General features: G+C 35.4%; 1 protein-coding gene and 1 non-coding gene across 2 annotated transcripts; both read right to left on the bottom strand.

The window, feature by feature from the left end:
- Positions 1 to 190: 190 nt before the first annotated feature.
- Positions 191 to 11207, bottom strand: LOC136819169 (protein DD3-3-like). The gene is made up of 15 exons (XM_067075380.1): positions 11174 to 11207; positions 10478 to 10650; positions 9905 to 9985; positions 9262 to 9433; positions 9025 to 9105; positions 8496 to 8615; positions 7613 to 7825; positions 7151 to 7370; positions 5709 to 5809; positions 4504 to 4594; positions 4069 to 4131; positions 3602 to 3761; positions 2914 to 3049; positions 2364 to 2435; positions 191 to 1692 (listed from the first exon to the last, which is right to left on the bottom strand). The coding sequence occupies exons 2-15, from the start codon at positions 10625 to 10627 to the stop codon at positions 1313 to 1315; spliced, it is 2040 nt and encodes a 679-aa protein (XP_066931481.1). The 5' UTR covers positions 10628 to 10650; positions 11174 to 11207; the 3' UTR covers positions 191 to 1312.
- Positions 11208 to 15230: 4023 nt separating this feature from the next.
- On the bottom strand, positions 15231 to 15302 carry Trnap-cgg (transfer RNA proline (anticodon CGG)). The gene has a single exon. It is a non-coding gene; the product is annotated as a tRNA-Pro (tRNA).
- Positions 15303 to 22438: the final 7136 nt, after the last annotated feature.

Genomic DNA, 22438 nt, shown 5'->3' on the forward strand with positions numbered 1-22438 from the left:
TATTCAAACAATTGTGATGGTGATTATGTCTCTTGAGATGTTACATGATTATTTTATGAATAAAAAGTAGTTGTAACAAAATCCGCTGGGAGTTAATCACCATGGCAATAATCTCAAAACGAGGTAAGTGATGTTCGTGACGTAATTTATGAAAAGGTCTATTAGTTCTATAGATCTAGAGTCTTTGAAATTTTATTTGGGTGGGCTGATGATAAATATAATGATCAAGTTATATGAAGCTTACAAAAAGAGTGTTATGTACAATATAAATATTACGTCCCTTGAATTGGTATGTATGTGATCCCCAAAATAATATAAACTGTGCTCTAATTTAAGAATAAAACAACTTGTCTCACAGCCCCGGTAGAACTTTTTCCCTCAGTGGGGATGAAAATTTCTATCAAAATGCCAATGGGGATAGAAAATCTATTGTTTCCAGCTCGAAAATTCCAGTGGGGATGGTTTTGGAGTGGAATTTTTTACATTCAGTTTTCAATGGGGATAAAATCATAGAGTAATTTCACAGTGGGGTTGAAATTGTAGGATATTTTTTCCACCGGGGACGATTTTTTAGCCCATTTTTCCACCGGGGTGGGGGGTCCACCGGGTCTGTGACACAGGGGTGTACTTGGCAAAGACAACCGTCGTACACACTACTGTGTTTTTATATTCACTTATAAGTTTCGAAGCACAAATATGCATTGGCTTTTACATTGGCTTTTACGTTTACTAAAAAATAAAACATATGTAGTTTAAAATAAGTTTTAGCTACCAGAAGGAGAATGGAAAAACGTTTTAGCTTAGTTGAAATGTCAAGGCAGAGCAATTAACCACGAAGTTATTCTCGGGTTCTGATTCACCAGAAAAAATGCAACTATATAGATCCTAAAACATGTGGTCTAACGCCTGTCTTTAATTTCTGAACTAAAAAATGCCAAGAGAAAGTTTAAGCTTGTGTCAGAAATAGATAATACAAAGGTTAACGGCTTAGAAACCCCTGTTTCACGTCTCTGGTGGAACTTTTCCCCGTATTGAGGATAAAATTTATTTCAAAAGCCCAATAACGGGGATAGGAATTTATTGTTTTCAGCTCGAAAAATCTAGTTTGGATGGTTTTGGAGTGCAATTCTTCAACTGACTCGAAATAATAAAATAAAAGTCAATTTCCTAGCGGGGCTGAAACTGCAGGGTATCTTTTCCGACCGGGGAAATTTTCCAGGTCTGTGACACAGGGGTGTACTTTAGTTCAACATTGTTTTATTGTGAAGGTGCATCAAACATCATTGATTAGAAAGTGAAGCTAACAATTTATCTAATCAACTCTAATTGTGCCTTTTTGTGAACGATTGGAGAAATTATTATTCCTAGAACACATATAATGGTATTCGCCTTTTTGAATTTTCAAAACCACCCCTTCGAAAGAGGCGGGGGCGTTATTAAGCAATTCATTCAATGGTTGTTTCAGTTGGGCGGAGTTTCCGCCACACGTTGCAGCATTAACACATTTGAAGTATCCAGAAGACGCCATCATTACTGCCACGTCGGTTTTAGATACACCCGGTAGTTGGGCGGTTGTATATCCTGCCGCCCATTTGAGTTGTGATTTTTGAATAAAACTACGTTCGTCTTCTAACGGTAGTGGATAGTTATCTAAACGGTTTGCTAAACCCAAAATGTTGCTTCGGTCCGTACCTATGTTAGAAAAGAAAATTAGCTAGGTTTAAAGGATTTATTTTTAAATAAGAATGATAATGTTTGCTTACTCGTCAATTTTAATTCACAAGCTTTTTCAAATTGGATTAACACGGATGTGGAGCAAGATTGGTCAGAAAGGTGAAAAGAAAAACATCTTTTACTTATATAACATAATATAACAATAGGCAGACAATGTCCTGGTGTGAAACATGTGTCTGATATGAAACGGGAATACTTATGTCAAAATAAAACCTCTCTAATATTTCTGAATATATATAGAGGGGCTGAGATTAATCTACTTATTCGTCTACCTTTCAACCTTTAAAGTATTAGGGTATGAGTATTAGGAATGAGTTTTCCAGGAAGAATGACGTTTCCATTTCATCATGGATATATTCTTAGCTTTTTGGGAAAAATCATCTTAAAATATTCATACAGTATTCTTAGGTTAGGACCCAGCTCAGACTAAACTTAGCATGCAATATGCTGACATTAAGCTAAAAGTTGGGCATTTCTTTGAAAGGTTTAAGCATTGCTGGGGTTAATTGGCAATTTAAAGGGAAGCCGTTCTAAAAATGGGTATTCTTAATTTCTTGGCCAATTTCATCATGAATATTCTAAAGTATATTCTTATAAAAGAGAAAGCGAAGTTCAGTGAAATTTTCTACCTCCTTCTCCCTCTCCATCATCGCCAGCTTGTCCATCTCCAGCTGGATTTCCATTGTCGTGTGTATTTGAACCTAAAAAGATCATGAAAAGATAGGTATTAGTTTCATCAATGTCGTTCTAAAGTATGTCAGTTGCCTTTGTAGAACGTAGACACAAAACTAAGGAGATTTGTTTGTTGTCGTGTGTATTAGAATCTAAAAGTAATGAAAAGATAGGTATTAAGTGTTATCAATGAAGTTCTAAAGTCATCTGTCTGATTTCACTCGAGATTATCTTTTCAACAAGGACTATCCATTTTGAATTATATCAAAAGTTATGGCCTGTTTCGCCTCCGCTGCAGATTATATTGAGACAGACTTTAAATTTAGAACGCAATTGTCATCAATGTCTACCAAAACCCTTAAAATGGGATTCATCAAGTCAAGATATTTTGCCATGAACATCGTTTTTGCTCTATTGGACTTCGTGTGAAGCACATTGGAAAGTAATAGTTGTTCTCGATTATTCAAAACTTATTAAGAGAATTTTACATGGAAAAGTTTTCTATACCTGTCCATTGAAAGTGCACCAAATCTTCTGATGAAATATTCATGTTAGTTGGGAAGAAATCATATTCGACAGCTGGGTACGTTTGAACAATGTTGCCTCGCTTGCCTCGAACAATTAAATTCATAATTTGTTCATTCTAAAAAATGTAATAGAAATTGATTACTTTTAGCTGAAAAACAACATTTTTTCAACGTCTATCTATGTACCATCAACGTCCACAACATAACGTTGCATAAACGTTAAAACTTTGGGCGAATTACGTACGAACTCGTCCACTAGTGGAGATGGTGATTAGGGCAAACGCTGGACCAGTGGGGGTTTTGGGTGCATTATGTATTAGTGGAAATGGTAAAATGGGTAAATACTGGACCAGTGACATTCCGGTCTTCAGAATTAGAAATCCCTCAAAAATTACAGATATTGATTACAACTGGACTAGTGAAACCCACTGGTCCACAATATGACCATGGGCAACGTAAATTGCACATGATCCCATCCTTTGCCAGTTAGGATTGTCCAGTAAAAATGTGAATCCCTGTTGATGGTGAACATTGACAATATTATAAACTAAAGACTTTAGAAATGTTTGTAGGTGAAATCTTCAAAATGTTCAAAAAAAATCTAACTATCATCAATCAACATTGGCTTTTCATTACAGTTACATTGAAAAGCTAATACTCATTAATACCTGAATTGTTGCTGGGCGTGGTAAAATTTCAAAGACGTGAGAACGGTCCTCAAAAATACGCCCATACTGGGCGGTATTGATGGCAAGTCGCATGGGAATGTTGAGGGCGCCAATGTCGACAGCAGGATTTTGTTGGACTGGGGAGTTGGTACCAGTTGAGCTAAACGGAAAATAAAGGATAATGTATACGGCGGTATTTTGATATTCGTACATTTTGATGTGGTAACCTGTTTCATATATTCTAGCGAACAACGAACTTATTTGGCAAGACTCTTTTACAAAACTGGTTTGGTCTTGGTAGGTTTGATTTGTCCTGGCTCACAACAAGGATTTTGTTCGTTCGTTCATGTACACCATGTTTACACGTTCGTTTTTTCTCCATACGATGGTTTTTTGATTACTTGTTCATTCATTCATTCATTCATTCATTCATTCATTCATTCATTCATTCATTTTAATATACTTACTAATCTTGGTTGTCATCAGAGTCGGTATTAAAGCCATCGTAATCATCAGTCGTCACATTGTATCTAAACATGTGGAAAATGTATTTAATTGATTATATCAAACTTTGCTCAAACTACCCATCAATGGGCAGCCACCGGGAAAGGATTGGGTTGGATTTTACCATGTTCGAATGTTGTCAAATGTCTATAAAATGCGGTACCCAGTTAGCATGAGTTTCTAAAGATTCCCGTTTATTTATATCGGCATTATATTTTGCTGGGGCTTCTTTTCGAATTCAAATAGTCACTACCGTCGCTTCTAAGGGTCTTTTTTTCAAAATATAATCTCTCTTAGGGTCAATGTTTGGGAATTACCCCGTCTTTAGGTACATAAAGTGGCTAGATCCCGAAGCAAAAAATTGATGTTAATATCCATGTAAATATCTACCCTTTTACCTCAATCTGAAAACAGCACGAAATTGTCTTCCACTTGGCAAATGGGGCAAAACCCAATCGTAACGGATGGCTTCTAAATCAGCACCATTACCTATAATAGAAGATAGCTCAATCTAAATGCTTCTTGAAATACAAATTCGTACCCAACCTCTTAGTGATTTTGTCCCGTCCATTAATAAAAAAGTGGTTTTTGGTACGAGATTGCTTGAAGTACGGAATATGCAAAAGCACAATTTGTACTAAAAATGTAAATTGATAAACGACCGTTATAAACAGCAGTATTTTATATTGATTCGTATGCATCGTATTTTTTGAATTTTTGCGGCAGGATGAAGCAGGCTGACCAAAACAAACCTACAAAAGGGGGCTACGCTTATCAGCAAGATACACGTATCAGTCCCATGTGATGGTTTTTACATGAATTCTAGATTGAAAGCAGTATTAACCTTTTTTGAAAAATGTGTCACTTAAGTTTCTGGCCACTGGAGAAAGCCAACAATCCCTGTCAGAGACATCATACCAGATGTCTCTGAAAAAACTTTCCCCTGTTTGATTCAAAATTGCGAAAAAGTGAAAAAATACATTAGCTTGATTTTTTCGAAATCGTTTAGAGGAAGGTTTAACTAAAATTTTCGTATATCAAACTTCATTAGATCAAAAGTTATGACAAAAAGAGCTAAAAAATACGAAAAAGATATGAAAAGATTACGAGAATTTACAACTTTGGGGACATTTAATTCTGTTTACATTGCGGTGCCTTTGAACGTTAGACGCGCGGAACAAAATTTTTTGTTCCACGCGTCTAACAAATTTTGTCAAAGTCCAGGCGTCTAACACTAGACGCCCGCGTCTAACAGTAGACGCTCGCGTCTAACGAGTGTACTCAATAGAGGTTCCAAACACTTAGTCGCGCGCGTCTAATGTTAGACGCGGGCGTCTAGTGATTAGACGCGATTTTTTCAACAAGTGAGGACCAAGCTTAAGTTACCACTTTTGCTTGCCTGAGAAAAGTTGGAGATTCATGTTTAGTCTTACGGCTGTTTATTGGTGATTTTTGATATTGTAGCGTTAGGAAACATATCCCAGCTGGCAAACAACGTTGTTTCAACGTTAATCTAACGTTAAATGGACGTTGTGAACGTTAGATTAACGTTGAAACAACATTGTGTGTCAGCTGGGTATGGGAAGATGAAATCGATACTGACCTAGATGATTATCTCTTCCAAAAGGTGCTTCCCAACAATCTGGTGCTTTCAATGCGATCAAACATTCTTCTCGAATCTTGTTCATATCCGTAAATTCCAATCTGCTCAAAATATAGAGAGTAAATTTGTAAATTTGTGCGTTAGCTATTGGGAGGGTACTCTTGTCTCCCGAATAGACAGGGGGGGTCCGAATAAGCAGGGGGTAGGAAAATTTTCTAAATTCTAATAAGCGGGGGGATGGAATAAGAGGGTGGGGTAATTTGAAGACATGTTTTTTTAAACTGATGTCAACTTCAACAACAAAAAAGAAACTTTAACAGATGAACACGTAAAATAAGAACCAATATAACAAAAAGGAAAGTTTTAACAAGTTTAAGGTCTATCTATACTGTAATAAAATATTGAATTATTCGAATACACGGGTTTCGAATTAAATCTGGCGCGAGAGAAAAAATCAAGTAAATAAAAGGAGCGATAAGGGGAAATGCCTTATAAAAGGTTGATAGATTTCCTTTCTTCTCTTTTGAAAGCCAGGTGTTCATTCAAAAGATGTTTTTCTATTTTAAATTCAATAAAAGAAATATGATTAAACGATTGACTTTTTATTTTAATGTTTTTTGTTTTCATAATGACCCATAAAGTCTGTCAAAATGGAAAAATGAGCTAAAATTGCTTGATACACGGCCAATTTTCGTTCTGTTTACTTGATATTTTTCGTGCAAATTTACATGGGATCAAATCTAAAGCTAAGCAAAAATTTAATTCGAAATCCGTGTATTTAACTAGCGGGGGGGGGTCTTAATAAGAGCGGGGTTGGATTTTTTTTTCTTAACAATTAGCTGGGGGGACGTCTATTCGGGAGACAAGAGTAGTCTACCAGTACACAATTGAGAGCTCAAGGCTTTAGGCATTAATTTTCTCATTCATTTTGGATATTTTATGATTGTGCAGATTGAAAGTTTAATAAGGGCTCAAATACCGTATTTAACTTCGAATGTATAAGTTTTTCTGGTTTTCAGGAGGCACATTTTATGCGTTTATTAAAAGCCTTTATTTGAAGTAATACGATATGAATGGTCTAGAGACTCAACTCGAAACTCTAGTACTGAATCATTTTGATTATCTAAAAATGATAGAATAAAACTGTTTAAAGGTAGGCCTATCAGGATGGACAAGGGGACCAAATATCTCTTTAGAAATGAGTTTGTTGCTAAAACTGATTATTTTGCCATTAAATTTTGTCTGAATTCGGAAGATTTCACTACTTTGAGTGCGTTTTTGTGTTTCCACCAATCTAAAGCTCAAAGTTCTACCACGGTGCTGAATTAAGTAATAAGAAATAATTTAATTCAATTTCGAATCAAAGAACAATTTGAATAACGACGAGGGATATGTTAAATTATTCTTAGAGTTGTAAAACTATTCTCGAAGTTGAATCTTACCTTAATGGACGACCCCAAAAGTAGGTGATATTATTGGCTTTGTTAGCGGGAAGATTATTGGCTGCATTACATGCTGCTTCAGTGGGAATTGTAGTACGTTCCAAATAATTATGGAATGGCAACCACTGTCCATCGTTTGCTTCGCAATCACCTTGGTTATTGTATTTGGTGTAATGTTTGTATCGGTTATTCGAATTTGCCCATTTCTCAACACAATCGTCTATAATAAATATGATGAAATAGATCAGACAATTGCGAGTTTATGTATGTGTGTTTTTCTGCGAGGGAGAGAAGGATAGCTTCTGATTTGTCTAGATCCTGGTCAGCCGAGAACGACGGTATATCAACATTATCAAAACTATAGGTTACTCCAAATCGTTTCAGTCATTCCGCCGTCCTCAAAAGTGCAAATACATAAACTCGCTATTGGCTCTGGTAAGGTGTTAGAGCGTATGTACTTACATTTTGGTTTAACGTTGAAGCTTTCGCTTTGGTAATATTCACACAAAGATGCGTTTTCAGCCATCACAGCAATATCTTTCCATTCAGTTGGATGCCAATAAGGGTAATAATCTCGCTCTTCGGGACATTCGTACCCGTTTCGGTTACCGTTCGGGTTTTGTCGGGTACCAGTTGAATCTTGTCGATTAACATTTTGATCAGCCGTGAAAAGACCTATTAATCAACAAGTGATTATTTGATACCATGATGTATTTTAAAGGGGAGAAACTTAGTCCGGTAAAATTTTTTGATGGGTAAGATTTTCATTGAGAAAAACCTTCGCACTTTTGTGAGTCACTATTATAGTTGATCGGAATTGTCAGTTGTCTAAAATCTTTCCTAGAGTTTTTCAATTTAAAGTATACATAATCAGATGTACATTGAAAACTAACTCTGTTAAGCTTAATACAAGCCTAACGCTTTTGAAAGCCCACCAGTCACAACCCTAGTTAATTAAATTCCTCTGAAAGGAAAATGAGCTACTAAACTCGAACTTCTATTATTCGATTCCTTCTGTAATTCGATCTAAATCTTTGGTCCTTTCAGAAGCTGATGAGTATGTGAAATACTCCCTACTCGAAGAAGGTTTTTTGCTTCTTGAAAATGGAATAAGAGAGAGTCGATGACTGTAATCAAATCCTATATGGGCCCCATGTCAAACTTTTTTTAAAGTTACTATTTTAATCCAAAAAAATATTCTCCCCAATAAAATAACGTTTTAAGGTGTTTTGAGGGTGTAAAAAGTGAAAAGTTTTCTTTGTCGGCCAACCATGGTGGGCGACATTTTTTTCCCCACATTATTGGCACCCATCTCAAAATGGCTCACCGGGGTCCATGTCCTTACCCTTATTTCTTTCTCTAGCTTTGCATCGATCATAAGATTCCATCTGTTCTTGAACTCCCCTGTTGGTTTGCACTTGATTTCGTCGACCTCTGTATGTTCCTTCGTTTTCATTACCGTTATCTAAAAAACAACATGTTTGTCTTTTCGATAAATTCATCTAGATGAAATCTCTTTTTTATATCTTATTTGTACGTCTGATGATTGCCGTAAGGCGTGCTTGAAGTAATGTACTTTTTTTAACTTCGAAATTTTGAAATAAATCTATGAAATCTCCAATACTTTCCAAGGATCTTAGATGAAGGCCGAATCAATCAGCAAGTACATTCCATCCCGTAAAGCTTTGATTCTAGCAGTAGTCCAAAAACGGAACTTGTTCTCAGAAAACGGTATCCTTTTTTCACTGTTAATACAAAAGTCCTTTAAAAATGAAGAAAAACCCCCCAATAAAACTCTCCAGAGCCGAAAAACTCCATTTTCAGAACTTAGAATTAAGTCTTTGAAGTTTCGCTTTTCGAATAATAGCGCTTACTTTGAGGTTGTTGATACTGATTGCGGTTTGTTTGCGTACCATCTCGAAGAATTGCTCTAACGTCGGGTGCAGCACCAGGACCTAGTAATTCAAAAGAAATTTGTTGGTCTGAAAGTTTTTCGAAAAAATAATAATAATAATAAATCTATTCGGGGCATAACCAAACTATACCCGTCATCTTTGATCGGGCTTTTAGAAGAGTTGTATCTTAATAAAGGTTAGTTCGGCCCAATTTACCTGTAACTGGTTGAAGAATGTACTGTAAAACGTAGTTTCCGTTCATTTTATTGGGATCGGTATCTTCATTACCCCCGGAACCATGCTGTCCGGTCCATTCTAACGGTAATACGGAACGACCTTCAGTTGTTATTGGATCAGCATTAACAATGGCTGCACTCATGAAATGTTTCTACAAAAAATATAGCTTTTTGGTGAGAAATTTAATCAGCAAAAAGTGGCGAAAAAACTGCCAAGCTACAAAAACCATTTGCCGACAAATTTTTCCTTTACAAGTACAAGAAATTCTTCGCGGACTAATTATTTAACGCAAAATGTTTACTGATATGTTAAAATTCGTATTTGAAGGCAAAGAAGGGTGCAATATATTTCAACGCTCTTCTAACTTTAAAAAGGCGTTGTGGACATTAAACGGACATTAGTGAGTTTATGTATTTGCTCTTTTGAGGAAGGTAGAGTGACTGAAGCGATTTGGAATAGCCCGCACTTCTGACCCGCAAAATTGAGGACGGTAAAAGTGCTGATTTACATTTGTCCTCAGCTGGTCATGATCTAGTCAAATTAGAACCTTACCGTCTCCGTCACAGAAAAACACACATACATAAACTCGGTATTAAGTGCCGGTCAGCTGCATTTTGCTTACCATTTTATATTGTAAGTTTGCATTGTTGTTTGCTGGGTTGGCCGTTAAATCACCAACGTTGTACCCACCTTTGTTGTTGTTCTGTAAGAAAAATCAAAAAGGTAGATTCATAAACCTAACTGAATCGGTTTTAAAGCGGGTTACGTCGAATATCAGCAATTGATATTTTTCGACTTTGAAAAAGCCGTATTAGTCTGTTGCCATCCACTAACAGATTAGTGTTCATGTGTGCTGCCTGCAGTCTTGTAGAGGTTTCCAGAGACAGAGCTTTGCAAATTTAGTACATGATGCGTCCATATCATGGGTTGCCAAGGGCAACAACAGTGAAGAAAAAGCACAACGAACTACTCTCAGCATCTACTAAACCTACATGTGCTTTGCGATCCGTGGATTTTCGCACAAACGCTATATTGAAGGTAAAATCTAGCAACTGATCTCGAGGAATGTATTTTCATTCGATATAATGATACTATTAACTACATTTAAGAAGCGCGAGATTCAATACCCTGTCTAAAATGTTGCACAAATTTTTGGCGCAAGGTTTCAGTTTCTCTCGCTTGGGAAGTGCCTTACCTGTGAATCAAATAACCGGTTGTTTGTTTGTCTGTTAGCTGACTTCTCATTTAACCTGTTGTTAGAGCCACGCGGTGCGTGTAAGTAAACGTCACACCAGACGGACGGTGAAATCGCCAGAAAAATGATCAATTTTGTTACCGCTCGCATCTTCTTCTTATTCTGTTTGAATGCTAAAAACAAAATTCGACAAAATTGTTACATGCGTAACATACCATGCCCCATAAAGGAATTCTTTATTCTATCATAAAATATTTGGAATACTTTCTTCAAGGCCCTAGATTCTATACATGATAAATTTTCATATTTTCCTCGGTGTTTAGCTGGACCTAAAATTGAACCTAAATACACTGAATTTATAACAGGTCCAACACCACCTCTGCTCAAGGTACAATCATGGTCATAATATTTGAGAAAAAAGGGGAATTCCAACGAAATCTTACAACCACAAACGATTTTGGAAGCGCGTCAAAGAATGTTCCAATAGGGCTCATAATATAGCCTGGAAGTTTATAAACCCCTCCCGAATTGAAATATTCGAATAAATTTATCAATTAGCCCAAAAGTGACTTTCTCGCCCGAACTTTAAATTGCTAAAAGCGAGGAATTAACCAAAATTCTCAATAAATTTGGCCGAGATTGTTCATCAATATTAATTATTTGTCCAACCCTGTTTCCTCACTACCTCACTCTTACCTCAAACTTCTCGAAATGAATTTTCCATCAAATATTTTTCCTCCCTAAAAAATACCTTTTTCCTTATTACATACATATTTTAAACAAAAGTTTCTATAAAGTTGAGTCAAGTCTTTGAAAAGAGTGGGAACAGAAAGGCGGAGCTTGAGGGGCGGATCATACATTATACTCCCCTAGGGTGCAATTAGGTCCTCTTTTGTACAAGATTTAATTCTGTCCATTTTAAGCAGTAAACCTCTAACTTGCTTCAAAAGGAGTTTGTATTAGAGTATTGTTTACATTGCCTTTGATAAATGCTAATCGTTTTTATTGTGATGTGCTTAATCCTATAGATCTTGTAATGTTTATTGATGTTTATAGCTTGTATTATATGGCCATGTTATACCTCCAACAGAATTCCTTTGCATAGATTGAATTCGATGGTATTTTACACTAGATTTCTACTTTGGATATTGTTAAAATAAATATACCAGTTCTAGCCTGCTGAAAGCCCTGATAGATGTAATTTTATTTTATTTCAAATTTCTAAAAGTCTTACTAGTACATCAAATTAGTAGTATTGTTTGGTACAGTCCAGGCTTAGCCAGAATTTACCTATTGAAAGAAACACTTTCAAAATTGATATTATATATTTGATAATGACACAAGATGCTATTTGTGATCGATCATCCATTTAAACTCGATATGATCTGAACGTGATAATTTATATCAAATAAAAAATCAGATTCTGAAATCTTCGAGAATATTCATTGCCCCAATTCCGATCCCTGTTTTTGTATCCCAAGGTACTGTTTATTGTTTACACTTTTTTATAAGAACATTTTTTAAAGAACAACGGGGCTCAAAAACTAAGAACAATTTAAGAACAATGTTGAGCCTGAAATTAAGCAATTTAGGGGTCAAAGTAATAAAAATTGGGTATAAATAAGAACAGGATTAGAACAATTTGAGTCGAGCCTCAGCAAAGTTTTACTGGTTCTTATAAAAGATAAGTGTAACAAAACTGCTGTTACATTATCCAAGTAGGCCGAAATATTGATAAAGAGATGCCGAGATGTAATGTTTCTTTTAAATACTATATAATTTGTTGCATGATATTTTTAAATCAAATTTGTGTTTACGCGACTTCATAGGTTTCAAGTATAGACGTAAGTTTGGAAAATATCACCAAACAAATACAAAATGGCGCGGTGGTAACATTTTATTCAAATAATGGTCATTATTTTGATATAAATGATTTTCTCCCATTTTAATTTTCTCATTCATTTATCAAATAATCGACATCCTCTTCTGATTATCTGTTTAATCTCCTCCTTTTGATTGTCCATGTTCTTTTGAGTATCAAACCTTACATTCATACTGGAGAGCTTCAATCATTTGATTGCCAAGGCAGAGGCTGTGTAGGTTGTAAATGAGGGGGAGTCAATACTGCTCGTCTTAAAAGTCGTTGAAATCATACACGTTTATTTTTTCATAATAACAAACTATATAAGAACATAAGGCTTCGTTGACCAAAATGTTAAGAACAAGTTAAGAACATTTTTAGGCTTGAAACTCAAAAAGTTGAGAACATCTGAAGGCTTCAAAAATTTTGGATGCTCTTAAAAAAGATACGTGTAGTAATTGCAACCAAGAAGTTGTAATTATACACCCCTTTCTCACAGCCCCGGTGGAACTTTACCTCAGTGGAGATAAAAATTCCATTGAAATCCCGATTGGGATGGAAATTCTATTGTTCCAAGTTCAAAGTCAAATTCCCAGTTGGCCTGATATTCAGGTTGTTTTCCCACCGGAAACGAGATTTATGCCAAATTTCCAGTATGACTGGGGTCCCAGCGGACGGTTTTTGACACAGGGGTGTATGTATGATATACTTGCAGTACTCTCAATGCTTCTAAATGCCCTGCCAGGCGGACTGAGTTCGAGTTTTCTCCTTTCAAATATCTATCAATTTAACAACAAGTCTTTTTCTCAAGTTAGTTTAGTAAATTTATTCCAGTTTGGCTGCACGAGACCGTGCGAGAAACGGTGTTCCGTAGTCTCTACAAAACTGCAGGTAGAATCGGGGTAGCATCTCTACTATAATATCGCTTATCAAAAGTCCCTTATACCACTCCCCTAAGTAAGGATCACGAATCTGTTAGCGGATGTCAGCAGTCAAATGTTCCAACGTTCATATTATTAAACGTGATCAGACGTGTATGCGGCCGTTATCTCGAAGGTTTTGTGCACTTTCTGGGCTGGGTGCTTCTCTCATATCTGTAGATGCTGAAAAAAAGCCGCAATGTAATGATTTATATTCCCGAAGAAATGTTTTCTCTCGGCATGAGTAAATCCCGACACTTAAGGTCAAGCTTTTCAGGCTTCCCAAAGTACAGTACAATATAGCGATCGAAATGAGGAAAACGATGTTTTTTGGACAAAATTTTGGAAAATCTGACCCTTTTTTGAAGTAAATTTGGCATTAGCCTTTTTCCATGGGAACGACTATATCTATTGGTGAGGATCCCAATGGGGATAGAAATTTTATTGTTCCCAGCTCAAAAAGCCCACTGGAGATGGTTTTGGAATGCAATTGTTTTCCATTGTGAATAAAAATGGGGATGAAAGCAAAATTAATTTCCCAGGGGGGGGAGGACTTAGGCAAAATTGGGTGCCTTCTTTAAAGCTGTAAGGCTCTCAAATTTACTGATTTTCAAAATATTCAATTTTTTATTCTTACAGGGTTTTACTCGAATTTACCAAATATTCATATTTGACGGGGTTAACTTTTCAGGCACAGATTTTTTCCCCCCGTAAGCGATCAAAGACCTCCAATGGCGATCCAAGACCTATGTCCTTTGTATGAATTTTTGTTTTTTCTAAAATTTTGAGCTTTGATATCCAGACTAAGTAAATGCGATAAATGGGAGCAGAGAGAGATAGCTTAGTAGTCCGTTATCAGTGGTCGGTAACACCATTCCATGTATGTAAAAGAGAATCAGACCCTGGAAAATCTTTGATATCTTATGTCTTGTGACTGTCAAACAAAATTCATACATCTCAGCAATCACAAGTAGTTTCTCTTGAGCACCGCCAAGTTTTTTCCTATTATAGACATATGCCTTATACGGAAATAACTGAATTGTTGTAATACGACTTCTATGCGGTATAATGTTTCACAATAATTTAAAGTATGTTGTTGTATATTGATATATTCTATATGATTTTTAAAAGTGGGAAACTATCTCTCTCTCTCTTTCTCTCAAATGAGTAATTTCTGTTTTTGTTTAGATTGACAGATCAAACAGATGCGAGCTTTAAGGGTCCCTTTTACTCGAAAGTATATCAAAGGGTACAAAAAACGATAAATTAGCTATTGATTCTCTGATAGTCCCAAAATTACCAAGTATCAAAAATCGACTCACTCAAAGGGTCATTTTTTCAATCATTTTATTCCTATTATAACACGATGAATATTTTAGTGGCCCATTCTTACATTCCTTCACTTTTACCGCACAAAAAGAACCCCTGTTTCAAAAACATTGTGAGAATCTTTACGAGGCGGGGCAGGGCAAATATTGTTAAAAATATACATACTCTTAGGTGCCAAATAAACGGGGGGGGTTGGAAAATTTTCGAAATTTCAATAAACGGGGGGACCTAATTGCCGGGGGGGTTGGAAATTATACTTATGAAAACCCAAAAATAAGGTAAATATAGGCTAAAATCAGGCTTTTTGGAGCAAATTAAGGGGACTTCTTTTAGCCAACTGAAAATATTCTTTAAAATTAATAAACGGGGGGGGGTCCTTATAAGGTCCGGGGGGGTTGGAAAATTTTCGAAAAATTAACAAGCGGGGGGGGACCGTTTATTTGGCACCTAAGAGTAAGGCGAGTGTTTGCCCCGCTGCTTAATGCCCCGCTTCGTAAAGATTCTCACCATGTTTTTGAGACTGGGGTTTCTTTTTGTGCGGTAAAAGTGAAGGAATGTATAAATGGGTAACTAAGATATTCATTGTGTTATTGTATACGATTAGGTAGGAATAAAATAATTGAAAAAGGGACCTGGTCGGGGAGGGCCTGTCCGGGAGTCGAACCCGGGACCTCTCGCACCCGAAGCGAGAATCATACCACTAGACCAACAGGCCGATTAATAAATGATTTTATTTCTATAGTGATTCTAATCACGTGAATTTCTTATCGATGATGTCATAAATAATTGACTAATTGGTCAGCCTAAGCTGAGCATTCAAATCCGTAAAATTCATTTCTTCTTCTTCTTCCATAAGACGGCAAAAAAAAAATCCGATTTTCCGATCTCACTTTGATTTCTAAACTTTCTTCCGATCGGGTTAACTTTTTGGGTACTTTTAGCGTACGTTGTTTTTATAGATCATAATGTGCTCACTTTGATTTCTCAACTTTCTTCCGATCGGGTTAACTTTTTGGGTACTTTTAGCGTACGTTGTTTTAACAGATCATAATGTGGTGTTTCAAGATGGCGGCTCAAGCGATAGTCAGATGTGATAAAAGTCAGTGTTGTACCAAAGTATTTCCAGTATAAATCTGTTGCAAGCTTCAATTTCTGTCATTTATTTTTTAACTCGGCAATTCAAACACATAATTTTCATCAAGGGGACTCTTTTTCTATATCTTTTGAAGCTTTAAAGCCGTTTGCTCAAGTTTTTGTTTATGTTGAATTTTCTGATACTTTTTATTGCCGTTTTTGCAATAAAAACATATTTTTCTTGTTTGCCTCTAGGTGGGATTGATTGTGTTATAATGTTATTGGAATTTGATAAAGTTTACAAAAGTACAGCTACTGTCTAAATTTGATAAAGACTGGATGCAATTGTGCTTTTTTGGACTAAAAGGCGAATCGCAAAAAATTGTTTGGTTCCCGTCATTTCTACTTTAAAAAGTGGGGGTCGTTCGGTCATTCGGTTGAAAATATTTTTCTTTTAAGAAGCAGCTACATCTTGTTGAAAGGGAATCCGTCGTGTGGACTGATCCGAATTAAGAAATTGAGAAACCGTGGATAAACTGGTTTTCGGTTTACTCTCCATTAGCATGTGGCTCGCTACTTCGATTTGAAAACTTGTAAACACAGAGCGTGCAGAGGTCGACAGTGGAAATCCAGCAAAGCAGCAGAAAAGCTTTCCGACTCTCCAACTCTACCTGCTGACCGTAAATCAGGGTCGGTCAGATGACGGGAACCAAATGATGACATCACATCTCCTATTATTGGACTTGCAAAATTATGACAAATGGTCTTTGGAATTTGATCAATTATATTAATATTATATTAATATTAATATATACAGTTCTTGTTGAAATTGATCAAACTATTTTTCATGCAGTTCCGGACGCAGATTGTGTTTTTCTAACCTTTCCTAACTTTGGCGCACGTTTTGACCGAATAATGGAATGGAATGAATGGCGATAACAGTTTATACATATCTCTTATCAGACTTGCAGAAAGCGGACTGCAGAAAGTTATGAAAAATGGTTTCTAGAATTTAATGAATTATATCGCCAAGTTACACAACAACAGATCCATCTGGTCTTCATTTAACATTGTTTTAAAGTTTAAAAAACACTGCCAGTGCTTGGCACAGAAGAGAGGACTCCCAGTTGAAATTAATTGCTACTTCGCTGCCTTGTTGAATTTATTTATTATGGTCGTGTGTTTATTCCGCTAAGGCGGTAAGGCGATCGCCCAAATTCATAGACCAATCAAAAGGGAGTTTAAAGCAAAACGGGGAAAAATGAGCTTCCCCGCATAGTTATGAATTTTAAGTTTTGCTTTCGATTATCATTTGCGACTAAACTACAAAATTTATTTACGCAGACTGGATGCAAATTATGTTTTTCTGACCTTGCCAAATTTTGGCTTTGACTGAATAGCAGTCAGTATTTACGTACCTAATTGCCCTTGCAGACAACTGATAAATGGTTTCTGTAATTTGACCAAGTCTACCAAAATACAGTTCCTGTTGAAATGTTATAAATATGAACTACGTTTTGTAAAGTTTTTGATGCAAATTGTGTTTTTCTGGAGTTTGCGCTTTGTGACTTAAAGTTTGTAGCTGGTTAGTTTAAAGTGAAATTGGAGTTTTATCAAGTAAAACAAAAAGTACAGTTTCTGACGTTTTGGCAATTTTCTTATTTATTTCTAGTATAACACTTTGGTCAGATATGGATATTGTCTACATCGAACAGAAAAAATGTATCATAACTGACTGGAATGAAATTAACAAAAAGTTTAATTACACTATGTTTCTCTTTTATTTTATAGTAATGAACTATAGCTTAATTGTTTGATGTCATAAAAACAGTGCTACAATGCTAAAGAGAAGTATACTTTGAGTTTCTCGTGGGGGGGGGGAGGTGTGAAGGAGCTCTCAGGCTTGTTATCAAATGTTTCACATTTTGTACATTACACGCTTTTTTTATAAGAATAGTGTACTTTGGTTGAGGGTAAGCATTATTCTTATTTTTCTATTGTTCTAAACAATAGGCCTATTGTTTTAAACCCGAAATCTCACCCTGATATTCTTATAGAAGTTATTCTTATAAAAGAAAAAGCGTGTATTCAACATTTTTAGTCTACTCTGTTTCAGTACATCTCTTATATCTGTTAACCCACTTATTAAAGCTATCTAGCTAAGCTCTATTGGCTGACCTTCCAGCCTCGGCTGGTTTATTTATTTTAATTTATTCAAATGGTTAAAATAGATCGTTTTAATTGATTTATTAAAAGAAATCAATATAATAATACAAACTTCTTTTCTCTTCTTTGCACATTTTGAAGCAAAAGAGAGGTTTCTACATTTTAAAGATTTTTTTACAAGATTTTCCAATAAAAAATTTGTAATGACATAAGAAATAAAATCATTCATTAATCAGCCTGTTGGTCTAGTGGTATGATTCTTGCTTCGGTGTAAACATGGAATTTTCTCTTGAATAAGTGCAAGAAATTTTCCTGTGAATCTTCAGCAAGATTTTCAGCATTTTCCTTTTAAAATACAGAGAAAATCTGCTTCGAAAACACAAGAAATTTTCCTTTGGAAATACAGCATCTACACGTTTTTTATAAGAACATCCAAAATTTTTGAAGCCTTCGGATGTTCTTAACTTTTTGAGTTTTAAGCCTAAAATGTTCTTAACATGCTCTTATTTTCACCATTTTCTAAGCATTTTTGTCAATTTTCCTTTAAAAAATTGGGTGTTTTAGAGTTCTTAGCATTTTGGCAATCGAAGCCTTCTGTTCTTACAGTTTGTTCTTATAGAAAAACGTATAATTACAAATGGATAACCTGGTGAAGAAAATTGTCCAAAATGTCTCGTTTTAAGCCCTGTTTGGGGGGGGGGGTAATATAATAACCCCTTAATGAGACTTAAGGGCTCTGGTCATAGTGAAAAATCAATTTCAGAATTTGAAGATAAAACCTTATGTTTTCGCTTCTTTGACATGTTTAAGAACAAACTGCTTTTGAAAAAATGAATTTAAGTAATTACATCATGAGTAATTAAGGAATAAGTGTGGCATAGACCTTAATAAAACGTCATAACGACGCTATTTATATACTTTTCACAAAAAAAGCCTAATCTCCTTGGGGAAATCATTTTATTGTTTCAAACTTTTTTTAAGTTAATGACAAATAATTTCTTTATTTAGATTTTTTCGGAAAAATTTTCTATTTGGCTACATCCCAAGTTATACCTGTTTTCGTATGGAAATTTAGTGGAGAAAATTGCCAAAAATGAGGTTTTTTGGAGATTTTAAAGGAAAGATACTTCCACAAAAATTTTCCGAAATTGTGTTTTTAGATACTAAATAGATACATCACCTGAACCAAAAAAAATCCAAAATGTTTGATTTTTACCGAGATTAGGGCTTTGAAAGGTGAAATACTCTTCTTCGAAAAACTGTTCGATTTCTTCTTCATTTAATTTTTTCATCTCAATTTTTCGATTTTTAAATTCTAAAAAGGTAGGTTTTTAACAGGACATATAAAAAAAGTTATACATTAATCTTTTTAAAATGCAGGAATTGCCATTTAAGTTGGTGTAAAATCGAAAAATTGGGTATGTCCAGAGCCCTTAAGGCAAAATATTATGACTTGAACCCGGTCAAAATTTGTTGTTCACTAAGTCTAACCCGGTCAAAAATTGGAAATCTATTGTCTTGACCCGGTCAAAAACTGCATTTAAATTAATTTTATAATTAAATTTTATCCAGACTCACCATTGCTCTATATTTTTTTCCTATCCCGTTGAAAGATGAGTTAAATGAACTTGCTCACCCCAGTGAGTTTTTTCGCAAAATCTCTAACCCGCTGAAATTTATTTTTGCATGGCTACCCCGTTGGATTAAAAACTTCACCGGGTCTTTGACAGTGGTGTAATTATGCCTTTTTAGAGAACACCTCTCTGTCTCAGTTGGGCTTTGATGGAATATTTTGCTCGTGGTGGATGATACAAAGAAGGAGCAAAATGGGAAAATTGAAAATTGGAATAAAGATTCCTCATTTTAATGATGGGTGGGTGATCACAGATCTCTTTATTCCAATGCGCAATGGTGATTCCTAAATTTAGGTTTTCTCCAAATTAGGAAAAGATTATGGTAAAAGCATATTTTCCTGTCGACGGGGTAACGGTTTTTGAACTATTTTCCGTTTAGTAAAAGGGATATTGGCGATACGTATGACTATCAGGTCTATGACTTGAGGGTGTATGTAAAACAGTGTATCAGTACAGTGAATAACGCGTGTAATTTTTGCATATTCCGTCCACCAATCCAAAATTAAATTCGATGGAAATTTGAAAACGAGTCCATACAATCTTCTTTGCTGCTTTGGTATCACGCTCCGCACAGCGTGTTTAACTTCAAGGGAAAATATAAGTGATCTATTACAAAATAAACATGTGACCGAAAATACTTGATTATTAAAAAAGATTTTGTCTGCGTCATCATAAAATTGAAGTGAACCATGGTTTCATATCGTCATATCTTACATATAAGAACTCTCAAAATTATTAACTTGAAACATCCTAAAGGGTTTCTTTTGAGTCCACTAAACATCCGTTGCCTCTTTACTATTTCTTGAAAAATAAATTGAAAAACTGAAATCGCAGGCTAGAGAGACTTTTGAAATTATTCGAGATTATTGTGCCTTAAATTGATTATATTTTTCTACGATTTATGTATGTGATGTTCTTGTTAAAACCTCTTTACAAAAAGAAACCATATATGATTGGTCAGGTTAGGTTAACATTACGCAAGAGGGACTTCATGTTTGATTTCAAAGTATCTATTTGCATGTTTGTCATCAGACCAACTGACAACGATTTTTTTACATAAAGATGCGGTTACAAGATGAAATTTGTAATCATTTCAATGTTATTTGTTTTTCGACAAGTTGGTCTGATATTATGGCGTAGAAACTTTTGATAAGATGCTTCCTCTATATTTTTGAGATAAAGTTTGTTAAAATAGAATTATTGGATTTATTTACAGTATCTTTTCATAGGCCTTTTTATAAATCATTTTGAGTGCAATGACAGCCTCGTTTTGAAACCATCATCATGGTGATTAAATCCCTGAGTCTTCAAAAGTTAATTTTTAAATTTCTTATGAACTCCTCCAGGAATCAATTACCATAACAATATTTTGAAAACGAGGTAAGCGAGCGTTGCTCGTGACGTAATTTATGAAAAGGTCTTTTAGGACCAGAAGGAAAAGGGGACTTTAGTTGATAGGTCCAAATAATATTATTGTCTAACTCTTACATATTTTAGCTTTCTTTATCAGAAAATGGGAAAGTCGCGCTTGTTTGGGTTTGTTGTTTGATTTTGATTGTTATTGTTGAATCATGAATGCTTTTGCCTGGAATGTGTCGTGTGCTAATTGATCTGCTTGTAGCGTAGCTGTGTTTGTTTGAGAGGTGGAATTTGACAGAATGTATTTGACTGAGTTGAGATGTATTGGATTATGGGTGTTTGCACTGGCTGTTGTTTTTCTCAGTGTAGGGTTATCTTGTATTACTGTAGATTGATTCAGATTGGTTGTTCCAGGTATGTATCTGTCTGTTGCTTTTCCATGGTATTACTGTTGTGACTGGAAGCTTGGACTTTGGATTTTGGGCCCGTTTGCACTGTGTGTTGGCTTTCTCAGTGTTACGAGTATCTTGCATTACAGTAGGTTGTTTCAGACGGGTTGTTTCATGTATTGTATGTGATGTATCTGAGTAGTGGTTTGTTGCTTTTCTATGTCATTGTTGTTGTGACTGGAAGCTTCGAATTTGTTTGAATCAGCGGTGCAGGTTGATGATCATTACATATTTGTTGCTATGGAATATTCTTGTTGCTATGGGAGAAACAAGGGCTCGAACCGGGAACCGCTAGCATGCTGTGCGAACGACTTTACCATTGTACTAACGTCGTCCATCTGTTCAAAGAAATTTTTAATTATTTAATCCAACATAATATTTGCGGAAGGTAAATATTAGATAGTGTTGAAAAAATCTGCTTTATTATGTGCATGCCATGGTAAAGGTAAAGGTTTTGATTTCAGACGGATTTTAGATAATTCCTGACCTGATATCTAATTATACCGTTTTGTTAGCACAACTTTTATTTAAAAGTTATAAATTGATGACGTTTCTACGAAAACTATTCCTGATAAGCAGATTAAAATGATATCGAGAGTGATGATATCACATTCTTTGACTCATTTCCAATCAATTTTTTAAGAAACAATCACTCACAGCATTTAATCAGCTAAATGACCTTAATTGCAATCACATGCCTTGCTTGTTTTAACGAGGAGATGATACACATTTTGATTTTTTTGATGTTATTGAAAATTGCTTTTTTGAAGGAAGTCTTGGTTTGAGTTCTTGTGCTTGAACGTTTGGGTACTAGTGTATTTGCTTGTAATACCTACAGAGTGTCTTGATAAAAAAGAAGAAGATTGGTTAAGATTAGAAAAATTCTTCATATGTGCGATCAAGACCGTCGCGTTTGCCTAAAGATCCTTTCTGTAATGATACCCCTGTGTCACAGACCTGCTGGTAGCCCAGCTCCACTGGAAAGATTGACAGAAATTTTGTCCCCGGTTGGAAAATACCTTAGAATTTCAGCCTCATTTGGAAATTAACTTTTATTTCATCCCCATTCGAAATTCAATGTTTAAAAATTGCACTTCAAAACCATTGCCACTGAATTTTTAACCTTGGAACAAAGAAATTTCTATCCCCGTTGGGATTTCAATAGGAAT

This window comes from Clytia hemisphaerica, unplaced genomic scaffold (genome assembly GCF_902728285.1).
Source record: "Clytia hemisphaerica strain Z4C2 unplaced genomic scaffold, Clytia hemisphaerica genome assembly, whole genome shotgun sequence".
Classification (NCBI taxonomy): Eukaryota; Metazoa; Cnidaria; class Hydrozoa; order Leptothecata; family Clytiidae; genus Clytia; species Clytia hemisphaerica.

Excerpts from the sequence above, each read along its gene's own strand:
- LOC136819169 (XM_067075380.1), bottom strand. The coding sequence starts at position 10,627 with ATGCGAGCGGTAACAAAATTGATCATTTTTCTGGCGATTTCACCGTCC. Across the intron at positions 5,810-7,150 it reads TTTTGGGGTCGTCCATTAAG|ATTGGAATTTACGGATATGA; the intron begins GTAAGATTCAAC and ends TATTTTGAGCAG. Across the intron at positions 4,132-4,503 it reads CGTGCTGTTTTCAGATTGAG|ATACAATGTGACGACTGATG; the intron begins GTAAAAGGGTAG and ends CCACATGTTTAG.